Source organism: Pristiophorus japonicus, chromosome 21, assembly GCF_044704955.1.
Source record: "Pristiophorus japonicus isolate sPriJap1 chromosome 21, sPriJap1.hap1, whole genome shotgun sequence".
Taxonomy (NCBI): domain Eukaryota; kingdom Metazoa; phylum Chordata; class Chondrichthyes; family Pristiophoridae; genus Pristiophorus; species Pristiophorus japonicus.
In genome coordinates this window covers 32,281,629-32,306,236 of record NC_091997.1, presented here as the reverse complement: position 1 = coordinate 32,306,236, position 24,608 = coordinate 32,281,629, and the positions used below count along the sequence as shown (strand labels likewise).

The following is a 24,608-nucleotide window of genomic DNA, read 5'->3' as shown; positions in this document are numbered from 1 at the left end:
GAATCTTCAGAATTCTCTGCCCTAAAGGGCTGTGGAGGCTCAGTCACTAAATATATTCATATTCAAGGATAAGATCGCTAGATTTTTTGATACGAGGAAAGTAAAGGGCTATGGGGATAGTGCGGGAAGGTGGAGTTGAGGTAGATCAGCCATGATTTTCTTGAATGGCGGAGCAGGCTCGAGTGGCCGACTCCCCTGCTCCTATTTGTTATGTTCTTATATACCGCCATTAGTACCCAACGAAGTGAAGTACTCTGATCCAAAAAACATCTGCACACTCTGCTTTTCCTCTCAGCATTTTACCAACAAACGCTCAAAAAGGTTAATGTTCACAATATGAGCGTTGAGATCACAAGCCCAACGACCATTTCTATTACTCATTTACTAATCGGAAATGCAGTTAGCCACATCTGGATGTCCGCCCATGGCCCAATGACCCTGCAGCAGTGGGACGCCTCAGAGTGAGGAATCCTGATCACCATTTGAGATTCTGCGTGAGGTTGAACCACGATGACAAAAAGGATAGATCCCCCACAGATCTATCCATGGCCCCTTCCTAGTTCTCATCTACATGCTGCCCTTGGGTGATATGTGTCCTAATAGCTCCTTATGTGGCTGGATGTCTGATTTTAAGGATTATATCGGATATAGGGCACAGAAACAGGCTATTCGGCCCCACCAGTCCATGCTGGCGTTTATGCTCCACTCGAGCCTCCTCCGGTCTTTCCTCATCTAAACCTATCAGCGTAACCCTCTATTCCCTTCTCCCTCATATGTTTATCTAGCCGTCCCCTTAAATGCATTGATACTATTCGCCTCAACCTTTCCCTGTGGTAGTGAGTTCCACATTTTCACCACTCTCTCGGTAAAGGAGGTTTCTTCTAATTCCCTGTTGGATTTCTTGGTGACTATCTTATATTGACAGCCTGTAAGAGCATCTTGAAGGATGAGACAGAGGTAAAAAGGCAGAGAGGTTTAGGGAGGGAATTCCAGAGCCTAGGACTGTGGCAGCTGAAGGCACGGCCTCCGATGATGGACTGATTAAAATCGGGGTCGCTCATGGAATCGGAGGCTTTTGGGGCTGGAGCAAATTACAGAGATAGGGAAGGGCGAGGCCATGGAGGGATTTAAAAACAAGGATTAATATTTTAAAATCAAGTTATATGTTTAACTGGGAGCTAATGTAGTTCAGCAAGCACAGGGGTGATGGTTGTTTGATAATGCCCCTGTGAAGTATCTTGGGACATTTTTACTACATAAATGGGGCTATAAAATGCAACTTGTTGTTGAAAGACTTGCATTTATATATTCTCAAGATGTCAAGTGGTTTACAGCCAATGAAGTACTTTTGGAGTGTGGTCACTGTTGTAATGTGGGAAACGCGGCAGCCAATTTGCGCACAGCAAGCTCCCAGAAACAGCAATGTGATAAAGACCAGATAATCTGTTTTTGTTATGTTGGTTGAGGGATAAATATTGGTCAGGGCACCGGGAAGAACTCCCCTGCTCTTCTTCGAAATAGTGCCACGGGATCTTTTACATCTGCCTGAGAGCAGACGTGGCCTCAGTTTAACATGTCATCAGAAAGACGGCACCTCCGACAGTGCGGCGCTCCCTCAGCACTGGAGTGTCAGCCTGGATTTTCTGTGCTACAAGTCCCTGGAGTGGGACTTGAACCCACAACCTTCGAACTCCGAGCCGAGGGAGTGCATCCACTGACCTTACTGGAATAAAAGCACAGTTAAATTAAGTGAAAATCTGTAACAAATAATTCAGAGTGAATGCAGGAGATGGGAAGGAAAGCTGTCGTGAAAGAATGATACGGCACAGAAGGAGGCCATTCGGCCCATCATGCCTGTGACGGCTCTTTGAAAGAACGATCCAATTAGTCACACTCACCCCCCCCCCCCCCCGCCCTTTCCCCGTAGCCCGGCAAATTGTTCCCCTTCCAATTCCCTTTAGATTCTTTGGTGCGTTTTTAAACACTTTTCCGCTAAACCAATATTTCAGGGAATTAACTGGAGAAGGAGCTGGCCTTGTCTTCCTCCATGTTGTGCGCCCGATGTATGATCACAGCCCTTTCGTTTTCCACCCCCCCGAGCAGAGCACAGAGCGGCCATGGGTGCGTTACGCGAATATCTATATGTTCTGTGAGACCCTACCTTACCAAAGGCATTCCTAGCATTCCTGATTTCTTTATTGTTGCTTCTGGCAAGGCTGAATGCTTTCATTGGGCCAGACTGACAGGCCGGGAAACAAAGGCAGAGGCATGCACAGCTGCCTTGATTCATTGGGCTGGGGGAGATTAAAGGCAAACTCATATATATGCAAATCTGCCATTAGTCAACTCCCGATACAGGCACTAGGTGCTTTTACATTGTTTGGTTTGGGCGGTGTCTGCTCACCCGCTCCCCGTATGGGGGTCTGCGTTCCCACCGTCTGGGTGAAGATGTCAGCTGCGCCTCAGTGGGCCGCACAGTTGCCCGGGAGTCAGAAGGCCGAGGGTTCAAGTCACACTCTGGAGACTTGAGCGTAAAATCTCGGATGACCCTCCCAGTGCCGGGAAGACAGATGTGGCCTTTCTCAAATGAGATGTTAAACTGAGGGCCATGTCTGCCTGCTCAACTGGACAACAAAAATCCCACTGAGTGCTGGCACAGGCATGATGGGCCGATTGGCCACCTTCTGTGTTCTATAATACTATAATAAGAAAAAGAAAGCAGGACTTGCATTTATATAGCGCCTTTCATGGCCACGGGGGTCTCAAAGTGCTTTACAGCCAATGAAGTACTTTTGGAGTGTAGTCACTGTTGTAATGTGGGAAACCCATGAGAGTTCTTTCCAGTATCCTGGCCAATATTTATTTCTCAACCAACATCACTAAAATACTTATCTCATTGCTGTTTGTGGGAGCTTGCTGTGCACAAAATGGCTGTCATGTTTCCTACATTACAACAGTGACTGCACTTCAAAAGTACTTTATTGGCTGTGAAGTGCTTTGCGACGTCCTGAGATCATGAAAGACGTTGTAGAATTGCAAGTCTTTCTTTTACTGGATCAGACTCTATTGTGGTGGCCTCCACTGCGGAATAGCTTGTTGTTACTTGCCCCCCCCCCCCCATCCCCCCTTCAGTGTCCAAAGGAAACTCTGGCACTAACACAAACCCCTCTTCCACCAGACCAGCTCCCAGACATGATAAAAAGAAAGACTTGGATTTATATAGCGCCTTTCACGACCACGGGACGTCTCAAAGTGCTTTACAGCCAATGAAGTGCTCTTGGAGTGTAGTCACTGTTGTAATGTGGGAAACACAGCAGCCAACTTGCGCACAGCAAGCTCCCACAAACTGCAGTGTTTTTGTTAAGTTGATTGAGAGATAAATATTGGCCCAGGACGCCAGGGATAACTCCCCTGCTCGTCTTCAAAATAGTGCCATGGGATCATTTCTATCCATCTGAGGGAGTAGACGGGGCCTCGGTTTAGCATCTTATCCAAAAGATGGCACCTCCGACGGTGCAGAGCTCCCTCATCATCGGCAATCCCTTGAAATCGAGGAAGACTTGCTTCCACTCTAAAAGTGAGTTCTCAGGTGGCTGTACAGTCCAGTACGAGAATTACAGTCTCTGTCACAGATAGTGGTTGAAGGAAAGGGTGGGCGGGGAGTCTGGTTTGCCGCATGCTCCTTCCGCTGCCTGTGCTAGCTCTTGGCGACGAGACTCGGCCCTCCACTGGAGTGACAGCCTATAATTTTTGAAGTCTCTGGAGTGGGACCTGAACCCATGACCTTCTGACTCAGAGGCTAGAGTGCTGCCCACTGAGCCACGGCTGACTGTAACTGTTGGGTTTGTTGTGAGAATGTTGGGTTTGGCGGGAGATTGTTAGTTAGACTGCTGGGTTTAGCGGGACCCGAGCTGTCTCTTGTTAGAAGCTCCCACAATTCTCAGTAAGCAGATACGACTGGGATGGGCAGACATCCGACCGGATTGATGCACTCTACAATTGGGCTTTGCTTTGCTTATTAGTGACTGGGTCAATATCCTGGGCCAGAATCTCCCATGCACAGTGCACCGCCAATCCAACATTACATTCCAGAAGCATCTTCAAAGAAAAAATGAGCCCACAAGAAATTAAATCTTTGTCATGCCAAGGACCCAAAAAAGAAGGCACAGTTCGTGAGCTTCATTCCATTGGTTTGAGTGACTGACACTGGAGGCCTTCAGGGGTGTAATGTATTTGTTTCATGGGTTCTTTGTTTAAGAATTCATAGCAACACATTGCTATTAATAACTAATTGGTTTATTAACAAAGGTTTAACAATCGCACTACACATTACCAGTTCATCCACCAGGATCATAACTCCATACCTCATCGTGGATGACCGAGACCCAACTGACTGGGGTTTTATTGAGTCTTGTGACTGGCTAAGCCACTCATAATGCAACAGCTCTGCAACTATTTTAATAGAACTTAAAGCCAAGTGCCCCCTTTTGGTAAGAACACTAGAACCCACAAATTTACAAATAAAACTTTAAAGGGAACTTGGAACAAATAAAAATTTAATTTAAGGGGGTGATGATGCACTCCAGTCCCTCCGGTGCCCATCTCTTGCGGAAGGCCGGGAGCGTACTCCATCTCCAGGGACACCCTGGTGCGAACCTAACCACGGAAGAGAGGCAGGCAGTCGGGCTGAACGACCCCCTCGACCGCCTGCTGCCTTGTGGAACAGTTCAACAAACCTGTGAGCATACTCACGGGTACATACACAAGGGAGAGTATGAATTGTGAGCACAGGACTGAGAAATTCAGTGTCAGAAAATACACTGGGTCTATCTGTGCCTTTTGTTCTTAAAGCAGGGGGGGGGTGGGGGAGGGTGGGGTCACGTTACTAACAGGCCCCTAGGTATTGTGATATCTGGTCTCTGTGCTTACAGCAACTCACAGCTACTTTTTACATTCGGGAACAGTGGTGTAGTGGTTCTGTTACTGGACAAGTAATCCCGAGCCCTGCACTAATGATCGGGTGACACGAGTGCAAATCCCAACACGGCAGCTGGGGAATTTAAATTTAGTTAATTAAATAAATCTGGAATAACAAAGATAGCATTGGTAATGGTGATACTGAAACTACTGGATTGTTGTAAAAACCCATCTGGTTCACTAATGCCCTTCAGAGAAGGAAATCTGCTGCCCTTACCCGGTCTGGCCGATATGTGACTCCAGACCCACATGTAGCTGACTCTTAACTGTCCTCTGAAATGGCCGAATTAGGGATGGGCAATAAATGCTGGCCCTGCCAGCGACGACCACAGCCCATGAACGAATAATTTTTAAAAATTCAATTCGGAATTCAGGAGAAATTTCTTCACCCAGAGAGTGGTGAGAATGTGGAACTCGCTTCGGAGTGTTTCAGGCAAAAGTATAGATGCATTTAAGGGCAAACTAGATAAAAACATGTGGGAGAAAGGATTGGAAGGATATGCTGATTTGTATGAGATGAAGTCGGGTGACAGGAAGCTGGTGTGGAGCATAAACATTGGCATAGACCAGTGTACTATATGTATCCGTGAGCATGTTCACAGGTTTGTAGAGCTTGTTGCATTGTGAGTGGCTCGGCCAGTCATGTGATGTTCACAAGACCCCAGTCAGTTGTGTCGAGGTCATCCACGATGAGGCAGGTGGTTTTGAGCCTGGTGGATGAATTGGTAATGTGTAGTGTGATTGTTAAACCTTTGCTAATATACCAAATAGTTCTGAATAGCAATGTGTTGCTATGAATTCTTAAGCAAAGAACCCAGAGAGCAAATACATTGCAACCAGTTGGGCTGAGTGGCCTCTTTCTGTTGTGAATTCTGTGCAATTCTTTGCATTGCACTCCAATATATAGTGTATATTAGTGGAATGATATCGGAAGTATATCTCTTCCCCCATACTTCACCAATATGATAAAATTAGATTGGGATCCAATGGTTTTATACCTAAGGCCCCAATTGGGCTCACTCCAGACTGCCCTCCTAACCCAGTCCAATGGATATTGAGTATTGACCAATGTAACTCCTTAACCAGTGGCATCAAAGGCTGAGGTGGCCCCTGAGATGCATCTCTAACACTAGATTCTATTTTCATTCATTCACGGATGTGGATGTCGCTGGCAAGGCCGGCATTTATTGCCCATCCCTAATTGTGCTTGAGAAGGTGGTGGTGAGCCACCTTCTTGAACCGCTGCAGTCCGTGTGGTGAAGGTGCTCCCACAGTGCTGTTAGGGAGGGAGTTCCAGGACTTTGACCCAGCAACGATGAAGGAACGGCCGATATATTTCCAAGTCAGGATGGTGTGTAACTTGGAGGGGAACGTGGAGGTGGTGGTGTTCCCATGCACCTGCTGCCCTTGTCCTTCTAGGCGGTAGAGGTCACGGGTTTGGGAGGTGCTGCCGAAGAAGCCTTGGCGAGTTGCCACAGTGCACCTTGTAGATGGTACACACTGCAGCCACGGTGCGCCGGTGGTGGAGGGTGTGAGTGTTTAAGGTGGTGGATGGGGTGCTGATCAATGGGGCTGCTTTGTCCTGGATGGTGTCGAGCTTCTTGAGTGTTGTTTGAGCTGCACTCATCCAGGCAAGTGGAGAGTGTTCGATCACACTCCTAACTTGTGCCTTGTCGATGGCGGAAAGGCTTTGGGGAGTCAAGGAGTTAGGTTATTTCATTACAACTATAAGGATACTGTTATTGCCAATACAGAGGTTAAGTATGATTTTTAACAAAAATCAAGTGAATCTAAATCACCATAAACACATGAATAACTAAACTAAGCTTCACAGTTGTAATGTATTTGCTTCATGGGTTCTTTGCTTAAAAATTCATGGCAACACATTGCTATTAAGAACTAGTTGGTTTATTAACAAAGGTTTAACAATCACACTACACATTACCAGTTCATCCACTAGGCTCACAACTGCATACCTCATCGTGGATGACCTCGGCACAACTGGCTGGGGTTTTATTGAGTCTTGTGAACATCACGTGACTGGCTAAACCACTCACAATTCACCCGTACTACAACTATTTTAATATAACTTTAAATCAAGTAACCCCTTTTGGTAAGGGCACTAGAACCCACTGAACTGGGAACTTTGCCAAATTAAATTTAAATTCTGTTCTCGGGGGTGATGATGCACTCCAGTCCCGCCTGCGCCCACCTCTCACGGAAGGCCGCGACACCGCGTGCTCCATCTCCAGGGACACCCTGGCTCGGATGTAACCGCAGAAGAGACGTAGGCAGTCGGGCTGAACGACCCCCTCGACCGCCCGCTGCCTGGACCGGTTAATGGCCACCTTGGTCATGCCCAGGAGCAGTCCCACGAGGAGGCCTTCCGACCTGCCCGCTCTCCTCCGCACAGGATGCCGAAAGATCAGGAGCATGGGACTGAAGTGCAGCTAAAAATCAAGGAGCAGCCCCTTCAAATAATGGAAGTGGGGCTGCAGCCTCACACATTGAACATAAACGTGGATCACGGAATCCTGCAGACCACAGAAATTGCAGGCGGCCCGGGAGCCTATGAGCATACTCGCAGGTGCATACATTGCAACAGTCTCTCAGCACTAGTTGTTATTTATTTAGTAACAGTGTAACAAAACTACAGTCTTAGTGGGTTTAAGTTCAAACTCTATATCCAGTGCATCACTGGTAGACCTCTATGCTTGAGGCTGTCTCTTCGTGAAGTTCACCCATCATCCCCTGTGTTCACTGACCTACGTCGGCTCCCGGTCCGTCAACGCCACGATTTAAAAAATTCTCAACCTTGTTTTCAAATCCCTCCATGGCCCTTGCCCCTCCTTAGCTCTGTAATTTCCTCCAGCCCCACAGCATCCCTGAGATGTCTGCGCTCCACCAATTCTGCCCTCTTGCGCATCCCCAATTACAATCGCTCCACTATTGGCGGCTATGCCTTCTGCTGCCTGGGCCCCAGGCTCTGGAATTCCCTCCCTAAACCTCTCCGCCTCTCTTTCCTCCTTTTCAGTTCTTCTTAAAACCGACCTCTTTGACCAAGCCTGTCCTAATATCTCGTTATGTGGCTCTGTGTCAAATTGTGTTTGATAATCGCTCCTGTGAAGCACCTTGGGACGTTTTACAATGTTAACGGTGCTATATAAATGCAACTCAAACCATGTAAAAACCATACAACCAAATTTTTCCTCTAATTATTTTTCGTGCCCGGTCCCTTTAAATTTGCTGCGTGGCCGCGTATGTGTGGTATCTTTCCCGTAAAGCGGAGGCAGGGGACATCCCGATCGATGCCCATCCGCCTACCTTAGGGCGAATGTTGGCTGCAACCAGTCCGTTAGTCGCGGGACAGCGACATTCTCCGCACTGACAGGTTTAGAAAAACCTTGGCGTGTTCTCCTGATGGGAATGATGCAGCAAGTGACTCCCCCGGTACAACACGTCATGCTTTATTCAGGATTGTAAGCTATTTGTGTCTGAGGGTGATGTGATGCAAGGTACGGAATAAAGGAAGGAAGACGTGCATTTTTATAGCACCTTTCACGACCTGAGGCCCTCGCCCAAAGCGCTTTGCAGCCAATGAAGTACTTTTTTGGAGTGTAGTCGCTGTTGTAATGTATGAAATGCGGCAGCCGATTCGTGCACAGCAACCTCCCACAAACCGCAATGAACCGATCATCTGTTTGTTAGGTGTTGGTTGTGGGATATACATTGGCCAGGACACCGGGGAGAACTCCCCTGCTCTTCTTCGGAATGGAGATATTTTCGTACTGTGTGGGGCTTAATGTAGCAGTTGTAGTCTGCACTACAACTAGTCTATGACTAAGTGCTATGGTATTATGTCATACGGACCACAGAGGTCGTGGGTTCAATCCTCAGTCAGTGCTGACTGGCTGATTACGTTATTAAACAGCCTGTGCTGCCCCCTTTGACTGGATGGAGGAGTTGCTGTGCCAGCAAGAGTAAAAAGACAGATCAGTAAATAAAACAACGTGACTCACAGCCTTGTCCACTGCTCAGAACTTGGCAGAAACCCCATTATAAATGGAGGAGCTGAGGAAAGCCGAGATTAGAGCAGTGTCTGTACGCACAAGGCGGTGTTAACGAGGTTTTACCCTGCGTGGGTCTATAGGCTTGGGGTTGGGTCTGACTGTGTCTATGTATGGTACACACTCCTGTATTATCTTCCTAGCTTTTCGAATAGGAAGGCTGCTGGAGTGGATTAAGTGTCGGCCCTGGTTTACTGGTAGCAGTCTTGTCTAAGACGTTAAACCGAGGCCCCGTCTGCTCTCTCAGGTGGATGTAAAACATCCCATGGAACTATTTCAAAGAAGAGCAGGGAAATTATCCCCGGTGTCCTGGGGCCAGTATTTATTCTCAATCAACATAACAAAAACAGATTAACACTTCAAAATGTACTTCGTCGGCTGTAAAGTGCTTTGGGACGTCCTGAAGTCGCGAAAGGCACTATATAAATGCATGTTCTCTTTATTTCTGTATAGTATATATTCCTCGCTTTTGGAATAGGTTGGAATAGCTAGGTATATTCTTAACTAGCATAGGCTAAAGAAAGAGAGTCTTGCATTATACAGCACCTTCAGTGTCAGCTGTGTCTCAGTGGGCAGCACACTCGCCTCTGAGTCAGAAGATTGTGGGTTCAAATCCCACTCCAGGGACTTGAACACAAAAAATCTAGGCTGACACTCCCAGTGCGCTGCTGAGGGAGTGCTGCATTGTCGGAGGTGCCGTCTTTCGGATGAGACGTTAAACTGAGGTCCCGTCTGCTCTCTCATCAAAGATCGAAGAAGAGCAGGGGAGTTCTCCCAGGTGTCCTAAGGCCAATATTTATCCCTCAATCAACATAAACAAAAAAACAGATTATCTGATCATTATCACACAGCTGGTTGTGGGAGCTTGCTGTGCGCAAATTGGCTGCCGCGTTTCCCACATTACAACAGTGACTGCACTCCAAAAGTACTTCATTGGCTGTAGAGTGCTTTGTGACGTCCGGTGGTCATGAAAGACGCTATATAAATGCAAGTCTTTCTTCTATGACCTCAGGACCTCCCAAAGTGCTTTACTGCCAATATTTACAGGCAAGGATAACACAGGAAAGAAAGACTTGCATTTATATAGCGCCTTTCACGACCACTGGATGTCCCAAAGTGCTTTACAGCCAATGAAGTGATTTTGGAGTGTAGTCACTGTTGTAATGTGGGAAACACAGCAGCCAATTTGCGGACAGCCGCTGTTATAGTGTAGGAGGTTAGGTTCAGAGGCAAAGAGTTAAACTGAACTGTTAGCATGGCCACTGGTTTTATTGAGCGTATTGCTATTGATACGCTGTAGCTGCTGGCATCTCCTGAGCGGCTCTTTTGTGGCTGAAGTGTAGGATCTTTGAATGCTTTCTTTGGCTGTCCTGCCCACACTCTCTCGACATGAGCGGTGTGGGGCGAGAGAGAATGCAATCAGCCACAATCGAGCAGCCAGCCTCCCGACCAGTCGGCAGTGATTCACCTGCACCTTTCCCCAACTAATGGTCGTGCATTAACGATTTATTGGCGGGTGTGAAAACAGTGCAGTTCTTAGCCATGTCACAAGTCACTCCTGACAGTCGCAAACCACCATGCTGAATTCAGCTTCCTGAATGTTTATTTGTTTTCCAGCAAATGCTCTTTATGCTTCTTAACTCACCCCACCTTTCCTTCCCTCAGAACGTAATGTGGGGATTCATTCAATATTTTCCCAGAAGTGTTCCCTGCATTAGTTGCAATACTGTATTACATTGGAACAGTGACTACGCTGCAAAAGGACTTCATTGGCTGTGAAGTACTTTGGGGCGCCCTGAGGTTGTGAAAGGCGCTATATAAATGCAAGTCTTTCTTTCTCTCAAATGCCTGATTTCAGCAAAATTACGTGGGCCCGTGGGCAACAGGAATTAACAAACACAACTTCTCATACACAAGGGCTGGAGCTCCATTCTCTCAAAGACATGGCTGAGGGATTTGGTGCTGGTAGAGGTCTTTTAAGATTACAAAAAGGTTTGATAGGCTAGACCTGGAGAAAATGTTTCTACTTGTGAGGGAGACCAGAACTAGGGGTCATAAATATAAGGACAGTCACTAATAAATTCAATGGGGATTTCAGGAGAAACTTCTTTACCCAGAGAGCGGTGAGAATGTGGACCTCGCTGCCACAGGGCGTGGTTGAGGCGAATAGTATCGATGCATTTAAGGGGAAGCTAGATAAACACATGAGGGAGAAAGGAATAGAAGGATATGGTGATAGCGTGTGATAAAGAGGGGTGGGTGGAGGCTCGAGTGGAGCATCAACGCTGTCATAGATCAGTTGGGACAAATGGCCTGTTTCTGCGCTGTACACTCGATGTAACATCTAGTGCAGAGATATTGAACATCAAGGCTTAGTGTCAGTTTGGCATTACTCCACACAAACCTCCTCCCACCCCTCTTTATCTCACCCTATAGGCATATTCCTCTCTCCCTCGTACATATCTAGCTTCCCCTTAAATGCATCTATGCAATTCGCCTCAACTACTCCTTGTAAGAACATAAGAAATAGGAGCAGGAGTAGGCCATACAGCCCCTCGAGCTTGCTCTGCCATTCAATAAGATCATGGCTGATCCGATCATGGACTCAGCTCCACTTCCCCGCCTGCTCCCCATAACCCCTTATTCCCTTATCGTTTAAGAAACTGTCTATTTCTGTCTTAAATTTATTCAATGTCCCAGCTTCCACAGCTCTCTGAGGCAGCGAATTCCACAGATCCACAACCATCAGAGAAGAAATTCCTCCTCATCTCTGTTTTAAATGGGCGGACCCTTATTCTAAAATTATGTCCTCTAGATCTAGTCTCCCCCATCAGTGGAAACATCCTCTCTGCATCCACCTTGTCAAGCCCCCTCATAATCTTATACGTTTCGCTAAGATCATCTTTCATTCTTCTGAATTCCAATGAGTAGAGGCCCAACCTACTCAACCTTTCCTCATGTCAACCCCTCATCTCCGGAATCAACCTAGTGAACCTTCTCTGAACTGCCTCCAAACAAGTATCTCCTTTCATAAATATGGAAACCAAAACTGCACGCAGTATTCCAGGTGTGGCCTCATCAATACCCTGTATAGCTGTAGTAAGACTTCCCTGCTTTTATACTCCATCCCCTTTGCAATAAAGGCCAAGATTCCGTTGGCCTTCCTGATCACTTGCTGTACCTGCATACTAGCCTTTTGTGTTTCATGCACAAGTACCCCCAGGTCCCGCTGTACTGCAGCACTTTGCAATCTTTCTCCATTTAAATAATAACTTGCTCTTTGATTTTTTTTCTGCCAATGTGCATGACCTCACACTTTCCAACATTATACTCCATCTGCCAAATTTTTGCCCACTCACTTAGCCTGTCTATGTCCTTTTGCAGATTTTTTGTGTCCTCCTCACACATTGCTTTTCCTCCCATCTTTGTATCATCAGCAAACTTGGCTATGTTACACTCAGTAGCGAGTTCCACATGCTTTCCAAGTCTGATATCTAGAAGAGGGTGTGTCCAAACTGGGGTCACATGCAGCCCCTGCTCTTGGCAAGCCAGCCCTTGAGTCCCGGGCAACACTGTCCTATTTGAACTTATTTCCTGTTCTCTGGTTTGTACTGTTGCTACATTGATGAATAAATCCTAAATCACAACAACAACTTATATTTTATAGCACCTAGGAAAATGTCCCAAGGCCCGTCATCGAGGCGTGATCAAAAATAAAATGACGGAGATATTGGGAGGGGTGACTAAAAGCTTGGTCCAAGAGATGGGCTTTAAAAGAGCTGGAAAGCTGGAGGAAAATTTCAGAGCGTGGGACGTAGGTGTCTGTACGCACAATGGTGAGCGGAAGGGAAGGGGGATGCACAAGAGGTCAGAGTTAGAAGAACCGAGAATTCTGGGGATTGTAGGAAGTTATAGGGTGGGGCGATGGCCATGGAGGGATTTAAACATCAGAATGAGAATTTTAATTTTGTGGGGTGGGAATGGGAACTAACATAGATTAATCAGTAAGGGCGGGGTGATGGGTGAGCGGGACTTGGTGCAGGAAAGCATACGGACAATAGAGCTTTGGATGAGCTGAAGTTTATGTAGGGTGGAGGATGGAAGCTTGGCCCAGAGAGCATTGGAATAATGCTGTCTGAATGTAACATGGGTTCTGCTCAAAGATACGCTCAAAGCAATGCCTCTTGAATCTGAAGGAGTGAGAATGGGACCTATATGTGAGACAGTAAAGGTTTGTTTACAGGAGACAAAGGCATCAAAAGTGGAGATGAGGAAGTGGTTGAGCATTTCAATGGCGGGAGAACTTATCATCATCATAGGCAGTTCCTCGAAATCGAGGAAGACTTGCTTCCATCTAAAAGTGGAACTTAGAACTTAGGTGAATGGATGGCCAAGGGCTAGCATCAAGATCGGCAAGTTGAAATAATTGGAAATGATTGAGAACCTGGATTAAAAATTGACATGACCACCAGATGCATCATGGGACACAACTAAATGGTCATTGAAGACGGGAAGTTGTTCAATTGATAGTGAAAATATCAGAGAGTTATCTTAGTGTACAATTAACAGTGAACATACTAGTACTCGAAATGGTTAAGTACACAATAACAGTGAATGCACTAGTATACTGCATAGCTTGCTATACAATATCAGTAATTGTGCACCAGTGTTACACAGCTGAAAATGCACCCGGCAGACAAGCCAAGTTTGGCACAATCTGCAGTTGATCTTCTTGGTGTTTTGACTCTGTACGGGGGGGGGGGGGGGGCGGTGGTGGAATGTCACTGTACGGTGGTGGGGGGGTATCACTGTACGGGGGGTGGGGGTGGGATGTCACTGTACTGGGGGGGGGCGGCGTGTCACTGTACGGGGGGGTGTCACGGTACGGGGGTGGGGTGTCACGGTACGGTGGGCGGGGGTTTTACGGTACGGGAGGGGGTGTCACTGTACGGGGAGGGGCGGGGGTGTCACGGTACAGGGGGGCGGCGGTGTCACGGTACGGGAAGGTGTGTCACTGTACGGGGGGGTGTCACGGTACGGGGGTGGGGTGTCACGGTACGGTGGGCGGGGGTTTTACGGTACGGGAGGGGGTGTCACTGTACGGGGGGGCGGGGGTGTCACGGTACGGGGGGGTGTGTCAATGTACGGGGGGGGCGGGGGTGTCACGGTACAGGGGGGCGGGGATGTCACGGTACGGGAGGGGGTGTCACTGTACGGGGAGGGGCGGGGGTGTCACGGTACGGGGGGGTGTGTCAATGTACGGGGGGGCGGGGGTGTCACGGTACGGGAGGGGGTGTCACTGTACGGGGGGGCGGGGGTGTCACGGTACAGGGGGCGGGGGTGTCACGGTACAGGGGGGCGGGGATGTCACGGTACGGGAGGGTGTGTCACTGTACGGGGGGGCGGGGATGTCACGGTACGGGAGGGTGTGTCACTGTACGGGGGGGCGGGGGTGTCACGGTACGGAGGGGGGTGTCACTGTATGGGGGGGTGTCATGGTACGGGGGGGGTGTGTCACGGTACGGGGGGGGTGTCACTGTACGGGGGGGCTGTGTCACTGTACGGGGGGGTGTGTCACGGTACGGTGGGCGGGGGTTTTACGGTACGGGAGGGGGTGTCATGGTACGGGGGGCTGTGTCACTGTACGGGGGGGCGGGGGTGTCACGGTACAGGGGGCGGCGGTGTCACTGTACGGGGGGGTGTCATGGTACGGGGGGGGTGTGTCACGGTACGGGAAGGTGTGTCACTGTACGGGGGGGCGGGGGTGTCACGGTACGGGGGGGCTGTGTCACGGTACAGGGGGGCGGGGGTGTCACGGTACGGGGGGGGTGTCACTGTACGGGGGGGGGCGGGGGTGTCACGGTACAGGGGGCGGGGGTGTCACGGTACGGGGGGGTGTCACTGTACGGGGGGGGGCGGGGGTGTCATTTCATCAAGAGGGAAAAATAAAATCTTGTCACAAAACACACAATTGTGCCATTGACTTTTAGAAGCAGCCTCCGACCCTGTTTATTAACCCACCCATTTTGTTTCTTTAACAGAAGTCGCAAAATCCAGATCCGGAACATTCCACCACATATGCAGTGGGAAGTAAGTAACAAAATAATATTTCTTATTTTTTGCTCATATGTAATTTTTTATTTTAATTCTCTTCCCCAGCTTCTCATGGGCTTTCTCCCATTTCCTTTACACTGTCAGATCAAACACTCCCAGGGCAGGTACAGCACAGGTTAGATACAGAGTAAAGCTCCCTTTACACTGTCCCGTCAAACATTCCCAAGGTGGAAGCAGGAACCTTGACTGGTGTTTCCCAGAGCCCAGGGCAGTGACCCAGGTGAAGCACTGTTATTGCCACCCTGGCTACGATCAGTTGCCTCGGCACAGACCGGGGCTGGAACTTGGGACCCTTGCCTGGTCATCGATTAAACTTGCTGTGAGCCACCAGGGGAGCCACTTTCTAACCACGAAGCAGTCACTGTTGCCAGGAGAGGATGAAGGGCTATTTTGATGCGACTCGAAGTGAATGCGTGGTAATGGACTGAATTATAATCGTGGATTTTGGCAGTGCAAGGGGACCGCAGTTGGTTGGCTAAAACCTTTTATTACTGGGGCTGGTTCCATGTGAGTTTTGCTAAATTGAGCTCCCTTACCCCAGCCACACACTGTGTATTGGTAACGCTAGTCTCTCTGAGGATCTTTTATATCGCTGGGCTGCTTTCTATTCGAGGTCATTTAACACATCGGGGCGGAATTTGGACCTCGTTGCTCCTTTTTTTAACGGGAGCAAAATGGGTGCAACGGGGCCCAATTTCTGGTGGCCACCACGTTCAAGGATGGCTGAGACGTCCGACCAGGGATTGTGTCGAATTGATGTTTCAGGCATCCCGAGCGTCTGCCACAAAATGGGTGTCGAGCTGTGCACCATCATCATCATAGGCAGTCCCTCGAAACGAGGATGACTTGCTTCCACGCCAAAAAGGGATGAGTTCACAGGTGTTTCAATGAAGGACCTAATATTCCAGGTCCTGAACTAGATGTTGAAGGGTGGAAAATGCCTGTGTGTGGATTTCTTTTAACATGGGGTGACTGTTGCACACCAGCCACCACACGGGCTCAACAGAGCTTGGTCTTGGTCCAGTGGCAAGGATTACACAAGACAATTGGAAACCAGCTCTGCTGCACGGACCTAGTGAGGACACATATCGCAGTGTGGGCTGGTCCATGCTGCCCCTGGGCCCCCGCCTCTCCTGGGCCCGGAACTCACGCCTCTCCTGGGTCCCGATCACGTCCCTCTACAATCTCTCGCCACTCCTTTGCCCCGACCTCGCCGCTCCTGCTGTACCTGCCCACACTCCAATCAGTGACGTCGGGGCTGTACATGGGAACTGCCCCAAAGGTGGTGGTGAGCCGCCATCTTGAACCGCTACAGTCCGTGTGGTGAAGGTGCTCCCACAGTGCTGACGTTGTCGCAGCAGTTTGGTACAACTGAGTGTCCTTTAGGGAAGGAAATCTGCCGTCCTTACCCGGCCTGGCCTATATGTGATTCCAGACCCACAGCAATGTGGTTGACTCTTAACTGCGCTTTGAAATGGCCCAGTGAGGCACTCAGATATAAGGCGGCTCATCGCCACCTTCTCAAGGACAATTAGCGATGGGCAATAAATGATGGGCCAGCGACGCCCACATCCCGTGAATGAATTTTTAAAAATCCCGCCTTATGTAAATGCCGTTGTCGTCCCGAGAAGCGGAGCAGACCCCAGGGCCTGCTCACCACAGTTTCACTTGTCGCTGGATTTTCAAATCCCTCCATGGCCCTCGCCCCTCCCTATCTCTGTAAACTCCTCCAGCTCCACAACCCCCCGAGATGTCTGCGCTCCTCTAATTCTGCCCTCTTGCGCATCCCTGATTATAATCACTCAACCATCGGTGGCTGTGCCTTCTGTTGCCTGGGCCCCAAGCTCTGGAACTCCCTCCCTAAACCTCTCCGCCTCTCTACCTCTCTTTCCTCCTTCAGGACGCTCCTTAAAACCTACCTCTTTGACCGAGCTTTTGGTCACCTGCTCTGATTTTTCCTTATGTGGCTCGGTGTCGACATTTTTTGATCTCCTTACTCCTGTGAAGCACCGTGGGATGTTTCACTACGTTAAAGATGCTAAATAAATAAAAGTTGTTGTTGTCGGATTTGGCCTAGCAACCGGCTGGAAACTCCACCGAAAGGGCCTGTTTTTGAATTCACAGGAAATTCGTTCATGTGGATGGGAGAGCTGCCTGTGGCAGGCAAAGGCAATTCGCCCGTTGTTTAGATAAGGCCTGAGGCCCAAATCTGGGCCTACCTCGGGCCTCCTGGCTTGGTCACGCGTCGTGGACGCCTTGCTGTTATCGACCCCAAATGTGGGCCTCCGTTCCATTAACTCCCTCTCTGTGATTAGTTTATCTGTTGCTTTTCTTCTCTGTTTTTCCACCCTTTACTAAAATGCCTGTTGATTTCTTAACAACAACTTGTACAGCGGCTTTAACTAAAGAATCGTCCCATGGCGCTTCACAGGAATGTGTGCCGAGCCCAAGAAGGAGATATTTGGACAGGTGATCAAAACCTTGGTCAAAGGGATAGGTTTTTGTTATGTCTTTAATACTCTGATGAATGACTCCACGAGGTCTAGTATTGTACTTGAGCTGTTGTGACAGTAGTCCCATTTATTGTAACTCCAGGGTGAGGCACAAGCATGGTGGGCAGCCTTTTATACTGGGCCCTGCACACCTATGCAGGTGACCCTCAGGTCTCCCACCGCAGTGCCCTCTGGTGGCACACCTTATGTGACTATACAGTTACTATACATGGCCTATATACATGACAGTTTTAAGGAGCGTCTTCAAAGAGGAGAGAGCGTAAGAGAGGCGGAAAGGTTTAGGGAGAGTGTTCCAGAGCTTGGGGCCCAGGCAAAAAGAAAAAGGAAGACTTGCATTTATATAGCGTCTTTCATGACCATCGGACGTATCAAAACGCTTTACAGTCAATGAAGTACTTTTATGAAGTGTAGTCACTGTTGTAATGTAGGAAATGCGGCAGTCAATCTGCGCACAGCAAGCTCCCACAAACAGCAATGTGATAATGACGAGTTAAAACTGCTTTAGTGATGTTGATTGAGGGATAACTATTGGCCCCAGGACACCAGGGATAACTCCACTTCTCTTCTTCGAAATAGTGCCCTGGGATTTTTTACATCCACCTGAGAGAGCAGACAGGACCTCGGTTTAACGTCTCACCCGAAAGGCGGCACCTCCGACAGTGCGGATCTCCCTCAGTACTGCCCCTCTGACAGTGCAGTGCTCCCTCAGTACTGCCCCTCCGACAGTGCAGCCCTCCCTCAGCACTGCACTGGGAGTGTCAGCCTAGATTTATGTGCTCAAGTCCCTGGAGTGGGATTTGAACCCATGACCTTCTGACTCAGAGGCGGGTGTGCTACTCACTGAGCCACAGCTGAAAGCAGAAGGCACGGCCGCCAATGACAGTCAGAGATGCGCAAGAGCCAGATTCACCGAGATCTCGGAGGGGTGTAGGGCTGGAGGGGGCTACAGAGATAGGGAAGGTTGTGGGGCTGGAGGAGGTTACAGAGATAGCGAGGGGTGTAGGGCTGGAGGAGGTTACAGAGCTGGGGAGGGGGTGAGGCCACGGAGGGATTTAACCGTCACCGTTTCTACTTTTGAGGTAGGGGTCATAACCCATCTTGTCCTTTTATCAGAGGCTGGCTGACTGGCTGTGTCCTCCTAGAATTATCTATTTTTATTTCAGCTTTCTAGCATTTGCAGTTTTCCTTTTTATTTTCTGGGGTAAAGGATTTAACGGCGTAACTCCCAGGATCCATCTCCGAGCTGCCGACTCCGGCAATGTGATGCAACGCCCGCAATCTAAAGGTGGCTGATAGTTTGCGGTTTAGTGTGGGGAAGATGGTGCTACAGCCCAAGCCCCTAAGATTATACCTGGACTGTGCGGTGATGCGCGACCTGACCCCCTCTCCCCTCTGAAATTTGAGAAGCAAGCCATGCGTTTGTGCTTCTGAATGGACTGCTCTTGGTCTCGCACTCATTGATAGCTTCGCAAACAGTGCCCCCTTTATATGGGACAGACAAAATCACAATCGACCTCCTCCTGCCTCCCACTGGCTCAGCCCCCCCCCCCCCCCCCGAATTCTTAATGTGCCACCCAGCTCCTCACAGACACATACGGACACACACGCACGCACATTTACCAACAGTCTATCGACTCTGGATCAGTTCCTATGGACTGGAGGGTAGCTAATGTAATACCACTTTTTAAAAAGGAGGGAGAGAGAAAACGGGTAATTATAGATCGGTTAGCCTGACATCAGTGGTGGGGAAAATGTTGGAATCAATCATTAAGGATGAAATAGCAGCACATTTGGAAAGCAGTGATAGTATCGGTCCAAGTCAGCATGGATTTATGAAAGGGAAATCCTGCTTGACAAATCTTCTGGAATTTTTTGAGGATGTAACTAGTAGAGTGGACAAGGGAGAGCCAGTGGATGTGGTGTATTGGATTTTCAAAAGGCTTTTGACAAGGTCCCACACAAGAGATTGGTGTGCAAAATCAAAGCACGTGGTATTGGGGGTAATGTATTGACGTAGATAGAGAACTGGTTGGCAGACAGGAAGCAGAGAGTCGGGATAAACAGGTCCTTTTCAGAATGGCAGGCAGTGACAAGTGGAGTGCCGCAGGGCTCAGTGCAGGGACCCCAGCTCTTTACAATATATATATTAATGATTTAAATAATGGAATTGAGTGTAATATCTCCAAGTTTGCTGATGGCACTGAACTGGATGGCGGTGTGAGCTGTGAGGATGACGCTAAGAGGCTGCAGGGTGACTTGGACAGGTTAGGTGAGTGGGCAAATGCATAGCAGATGCAGTATAATGTGGATAAATGTGAGGTTATCCACTTTGGTGGCAAAAACACAAAGGCAGAATATTATCTGAATGGCGGCAGATTAGGAAAAGGGGAGGTGCAACGAGACCTGGGGGTCATGGTTCATCAGTCACTGAAAGTTGGCATGCAGGTACAGCAGGCGGTGAAGAAGGCAAATGGTATGTTGGCCTTCATAGCTAGGGGATTTGAATACAGGAGCAGGGAGGTCTTACTGCAGTTGTACAGGGCCTTAGTAAGGCCTCACCTGAAATATTGTGTTCAGTTTTGGTCTCCTAATCTGAGGAAGGACGTTCTTGCTATTGAGGGAGTGCAGCGAAGTTTCACCAGACTGATTCCTAGGATGGCTGGACTGTCATACAAGGAGAGACTGGATCAACTGGGCCTTTATTCATTGGAGTTTAGAAGGATGAGAGGAGATCTCATAGAAACGTATAAGATTCTGACCGGACTGGAAAGGTTAGATGCGGGAAGAATGTTCCCAATGTTGGGGAAGTCCAGAACCAGGGGACAGTCTTAGGATAAGGGGTAGGCCATTTAGGACTGAGATGAGGAGAAGCTTCTTCATTCAGAGAGTTGTTAACCTGTGGAATTCCCTACCGCAGAGAGTTGTTGATGCCAGTTCATTGGATATATTCAAGAGGGAGTTAGATATGGCCCTTATGGCTAAAGGGATCAAGGGGTATGGAGAGAAAGCACACAAAAACACGCACAGACACGCACACCAATACGTAAATACTGTGAGTCTCCCTCACCTGCAGTAATGTTGGGCTCCTATCACCACACACACAGGCGCTTGCACGTACAAACACACATGCACACTGACACACGCATGCTCAGTCACACACGCTACACACAGGCAGACAAAGACACATGCTTCACACATGCATTCACATTGTGAGGTTCTGTCACATGTCATAATGCGGGGCTCCCATCACCTCCCTTTCCTTTGAGGCAGATGAAGGTACACTGCTTTGGGGAGAGAGTGGGGATTGAATTAGGTTTGGATTGCTCCAGCAAAGGGCCAGCACCGGCATGATGGGCCAAATGGCTTCTTTGTGTCCTGGAAATGGTTCCAACAAGGTATGCAGATGTACTGGATGCCTTTCTCTTGCCTTCACCAGGTACGGTAGCAGAGCGGACCAGTAATCCAGAGGCCTGGACTAATGATCCAGAGACATGAGTTCAAATCCCACCAAGGCAGCTGGGGAATGTAAATTCAGTTCATTAAATAAAATCTGGAATAAAAAGCTAGAGTCAGTAATGGTGACCATGAAACCACCGGAATGTTGTAAAAACCCATCTGGTTCACTGATGTCCTTTAGGGAAGGAAGTCTTCTGTCCTTACCCGGTCTGGGCCTATGTGTAACTCCAGACCTACAGAAATGTGGTAGACTCTTAACTGCCCTCTGCAATGGCCCAGCGAGACACTCCATTGGCACCACCTTCTCGAGGGCGGTTAGGGATGGTCACATTCCAGGAATGAATAATAAGAACTCCAGTATTAAGAACATAAGAACATAAGAAATAGGAGTAGGCCATATGGCCCCTCAAGCTTGCTCCGCCATTTAATAAGATCATGGCTGATCTGATCATGGACTCCACTTCCCCGCCCGCTCCCCATAACCCCTTATCCCCTTATTGTTTAAGAAACTGTCTATTTCTGTCTTAAATTTATTCAATGTCCCAGCTTCCACAGCTCTCTGAGGCAGCGAATTCCACAGATTTACAACCCTCTGAGAGAAGGAATGTTTCCTCATCTGTTTTAAATGGGTGGGTCCTTATTCTAAGATCAAGCCCTCTAGTTCTAGTTTCCACCATCAATGGAAACATCCTCTCTGTATCCATCTCGTCAATCCCCCTCATAATCTTATACATTTTGATAAGATCACCTCTCATTCTTCTGAATTCCAATGAGTAGAGGCCCAAACTACTCAACCTTTCCTCATAAGTCAACCCCCTCATCCCCGGAACCAACCTAGTCAATCTTCTCTGAACTGCCTCCAAAGTAAGTATCTCCTTTCGTAAATATGGAAACCAAAACTGCACGCAGTATTCCAGGTGTGGCCTCACCAATACCTTATATAGCTGTAGCAAGACTTCCCTGCTTTTATACTCCATCCCCTTTGCAATAAAGACCAAGATACCATTGGCCTTCCTGATCACTTGCTGTACCTGCATACTATCCTTTTGTGTTTCATGCACAAGTACCCCCAGGTCCCGCAGTACTGCAGCACTTTGCAATCTTTCTCCATTTAAATGATAACTTGCTCTTTGATTTTTTTCTGCCAAAGTGCAAGACCTCACACCTTCCAACATTATACTCCATCTGCCAAATTGTTGCCCACTCACTTAGCCTGTCTGTGTCCTTTTGCAGATTTTTGTGTCCTCCTCACACATTGCTTTTCCTCCCATCTTTGTATAGTCAGCAAACTTGGCTACGTTACACTCGGTCCCTTCTTCCAAGTCGTTAATATAGATTGTAAATAGTTAGGGTTCCAGCACTGAGCCCTGCGGCACCCCACTAGTTACTGATTGCCAACCAGAGAATGAACCATTTATCCTGACTCTCTGTTTTCTGTTAGTTAGCCAATCCTCTATCCATGCTAATATATTACACCCAACCCCGTGAACTTTTATGTGGCACCGTGTCAAATGTCTTGGTATCTCAGTGAATCTAACCGTGTGCGTGTCTGTTCGACAGGTGTTGGATGGATTGCTAGCTCAGCACGGAGCTGTGGAAAACTGTGAGCAAGGTATGTGATCATTTCATTCAGTGTTAACCACCAGGCTGGCCTTTGTATCTCTGCCCTGTTTTAGCCCCCCTAATCTCTGGGCTCAAGGTGCAGGTTACTGGTGAGTGGTGTAGTGCGAGGGATAATCAGATCTCTCTAGAGACGCCAACCTATTTGTATCCTTTTCTCTCTTGTAAAATGTCTCGGCTCAGACACATGCTCTCGATTTCACGTGCGTGGTGTTTAGAGAGGGTTTGCCCCCTGAAACCTCAGCGTGTAACTGCGCCAACGAGACTGTCACTGAGCTAAACAGGTTAGGTCCTTTTGCCAAGTTAATATGATCGCAGGTGAGGGGCGTTTCAATTAGCTTTCATACACCTGCTCAGAGAGGGAGAAATCAGCCGGGGCTCCTGACATAGTGCTGTTCAGTGATCCCTCCGGAACAGTTGTGCGTACACCATGTGTGAGTGTCTGTGCTTGTGTGTGTGAGTTTGTGTGTCTGTGTGCGTGCTGGTGCGTGTCAGTTTATATATGTGTGTGTGTGTAAGAGTGTGTCTGTGTCTGTGTGTGAATGTGGGTTTGTGTCTGTATCTGTGTGTACGAATGTGGCGTGTGTATCTGTGCATGCGCACGTGTGTGTGTATCTGTGCACGTGCGCCTGTCTGCGCGCGTGCGCGTGCCTGTCTGTCTGTCTGTCTGCGCGTGCGTGTCTGTCTGTGCGTGTGTATGTCAGCCTCCGGGAGCTGGGTTTCCCTCCTCCTTTTCTAATTTTTCTCCCCTCTTCTACCGAAGACCCCAACTTCCAGCTGAGGGACAGTTTTGCCATTGCCGACGTTCACCGATGGCCCACCCAAGTGGCCATGCTTTCTGCATGAGCCTAGACCGTTAGGCGGTCAATTTGGGCGCAGCAAGCTCCCACAAAGTAATGTGATAATGCCGAGATCATCCGTTTTGTTATGTTGACTGAAGGATAAATATTGGCCCCAGGACACTGGGGTAACTCCCCTGCTCCTGACACTGGGGTAACTCCCCTGCTCCTCTTCAAAATAGTGCCGTGGGATCTTTTATGCCCACCTGAGAGAGCAGACGGGGGCCTCGGTTTAATGTCTCATCCGAAAGACTGCACCTCCGACAGTACGGCACTCCCTCAGCACTGCACTGGAGTGTCAGCCTTGCTTTATTTGCTCAAGTCCCTAGAGTGGGATTAGATTAATATTGGGCGAGTGTCCGCTGGCTATTCAACCCTGGGGGGTATCACAATTGACGATGACCCCATGTTTGAATGAATTGCAAATACTCGCTCACATCCCAAGATAGCAATCAGGAGCAGGTGGGGCATGCCGGATAGTTTGACCTTCTGTAGCGCCAGGGCCCTGCATCCCATTGTAGCTCTGGCACCCCGAGACACGACGCTTTCTGCATCAACAACAACAACAACTTGTATTTATATAGCGCCTTTAACTTAGTGAAACATCCCAAGGCGCTTCACAGGAGTGTTATGAGATAAAAAATTGACACCGAGCTGCATAAGTAGAAATTAGGGCAGGTGACCAAAAGCTTAGTCAAAGAGGTAGGTTTTAAGGAGCGTATTGAAGGCAGAAAGAGAGGTGGAGAGGTTTAGGGAGGGAATTCCAGAGGTTGAGGCCCAGGCAACAGAAGGCACAGCCATCGATGGTGGAGCGATTATAATCAGGGATGTTCAAGAGGGCAGAACTAGAGGAGTGCAGACATCTCTGGGTGGGGGGGGTTAGAACATAAGAACATAAGAAATAGGAGCAGGAGCAGGAGCAGGCTATATGGCCCCCTCGAGCCTGCTCTGCCATTTAATAAGATCATGGCTGATCTGATCATGGACTCAGCTCCACTTCCCTGCCCGCTCCCCATAACTCC

General features: G+C 48.6%; 1 protein-coding gene across 1 annotated transcript in view; it reads left to right on the top strand.

Annotated features, from left to right (window-relative positions):
* The window catches only part of igf2bp1 (insulin-like growth factor 2 mRNA binding protein 1), a 148,100-nt gene that overhangs the window by 97,514 nt on the left and 25,978 nt on the right, over positions 1–24,608 (top strand). Inside the window, exons 2-3 of the mRNA XM_070864046.1 lie at positions 15,086–15,134; positions 22,688–22,739. Coding sequence (XP_070720147.1) covers positions 15,123–15,134; positions 22,688–22,739 — 64 coding nt within the window. The 5' untranslated portion in view covers positions 15,086–15,122. The remainder of the gene's footprint in view (positions 1–15,085; positions 15,135–22,687; positions 22,740–24,608) is intronic.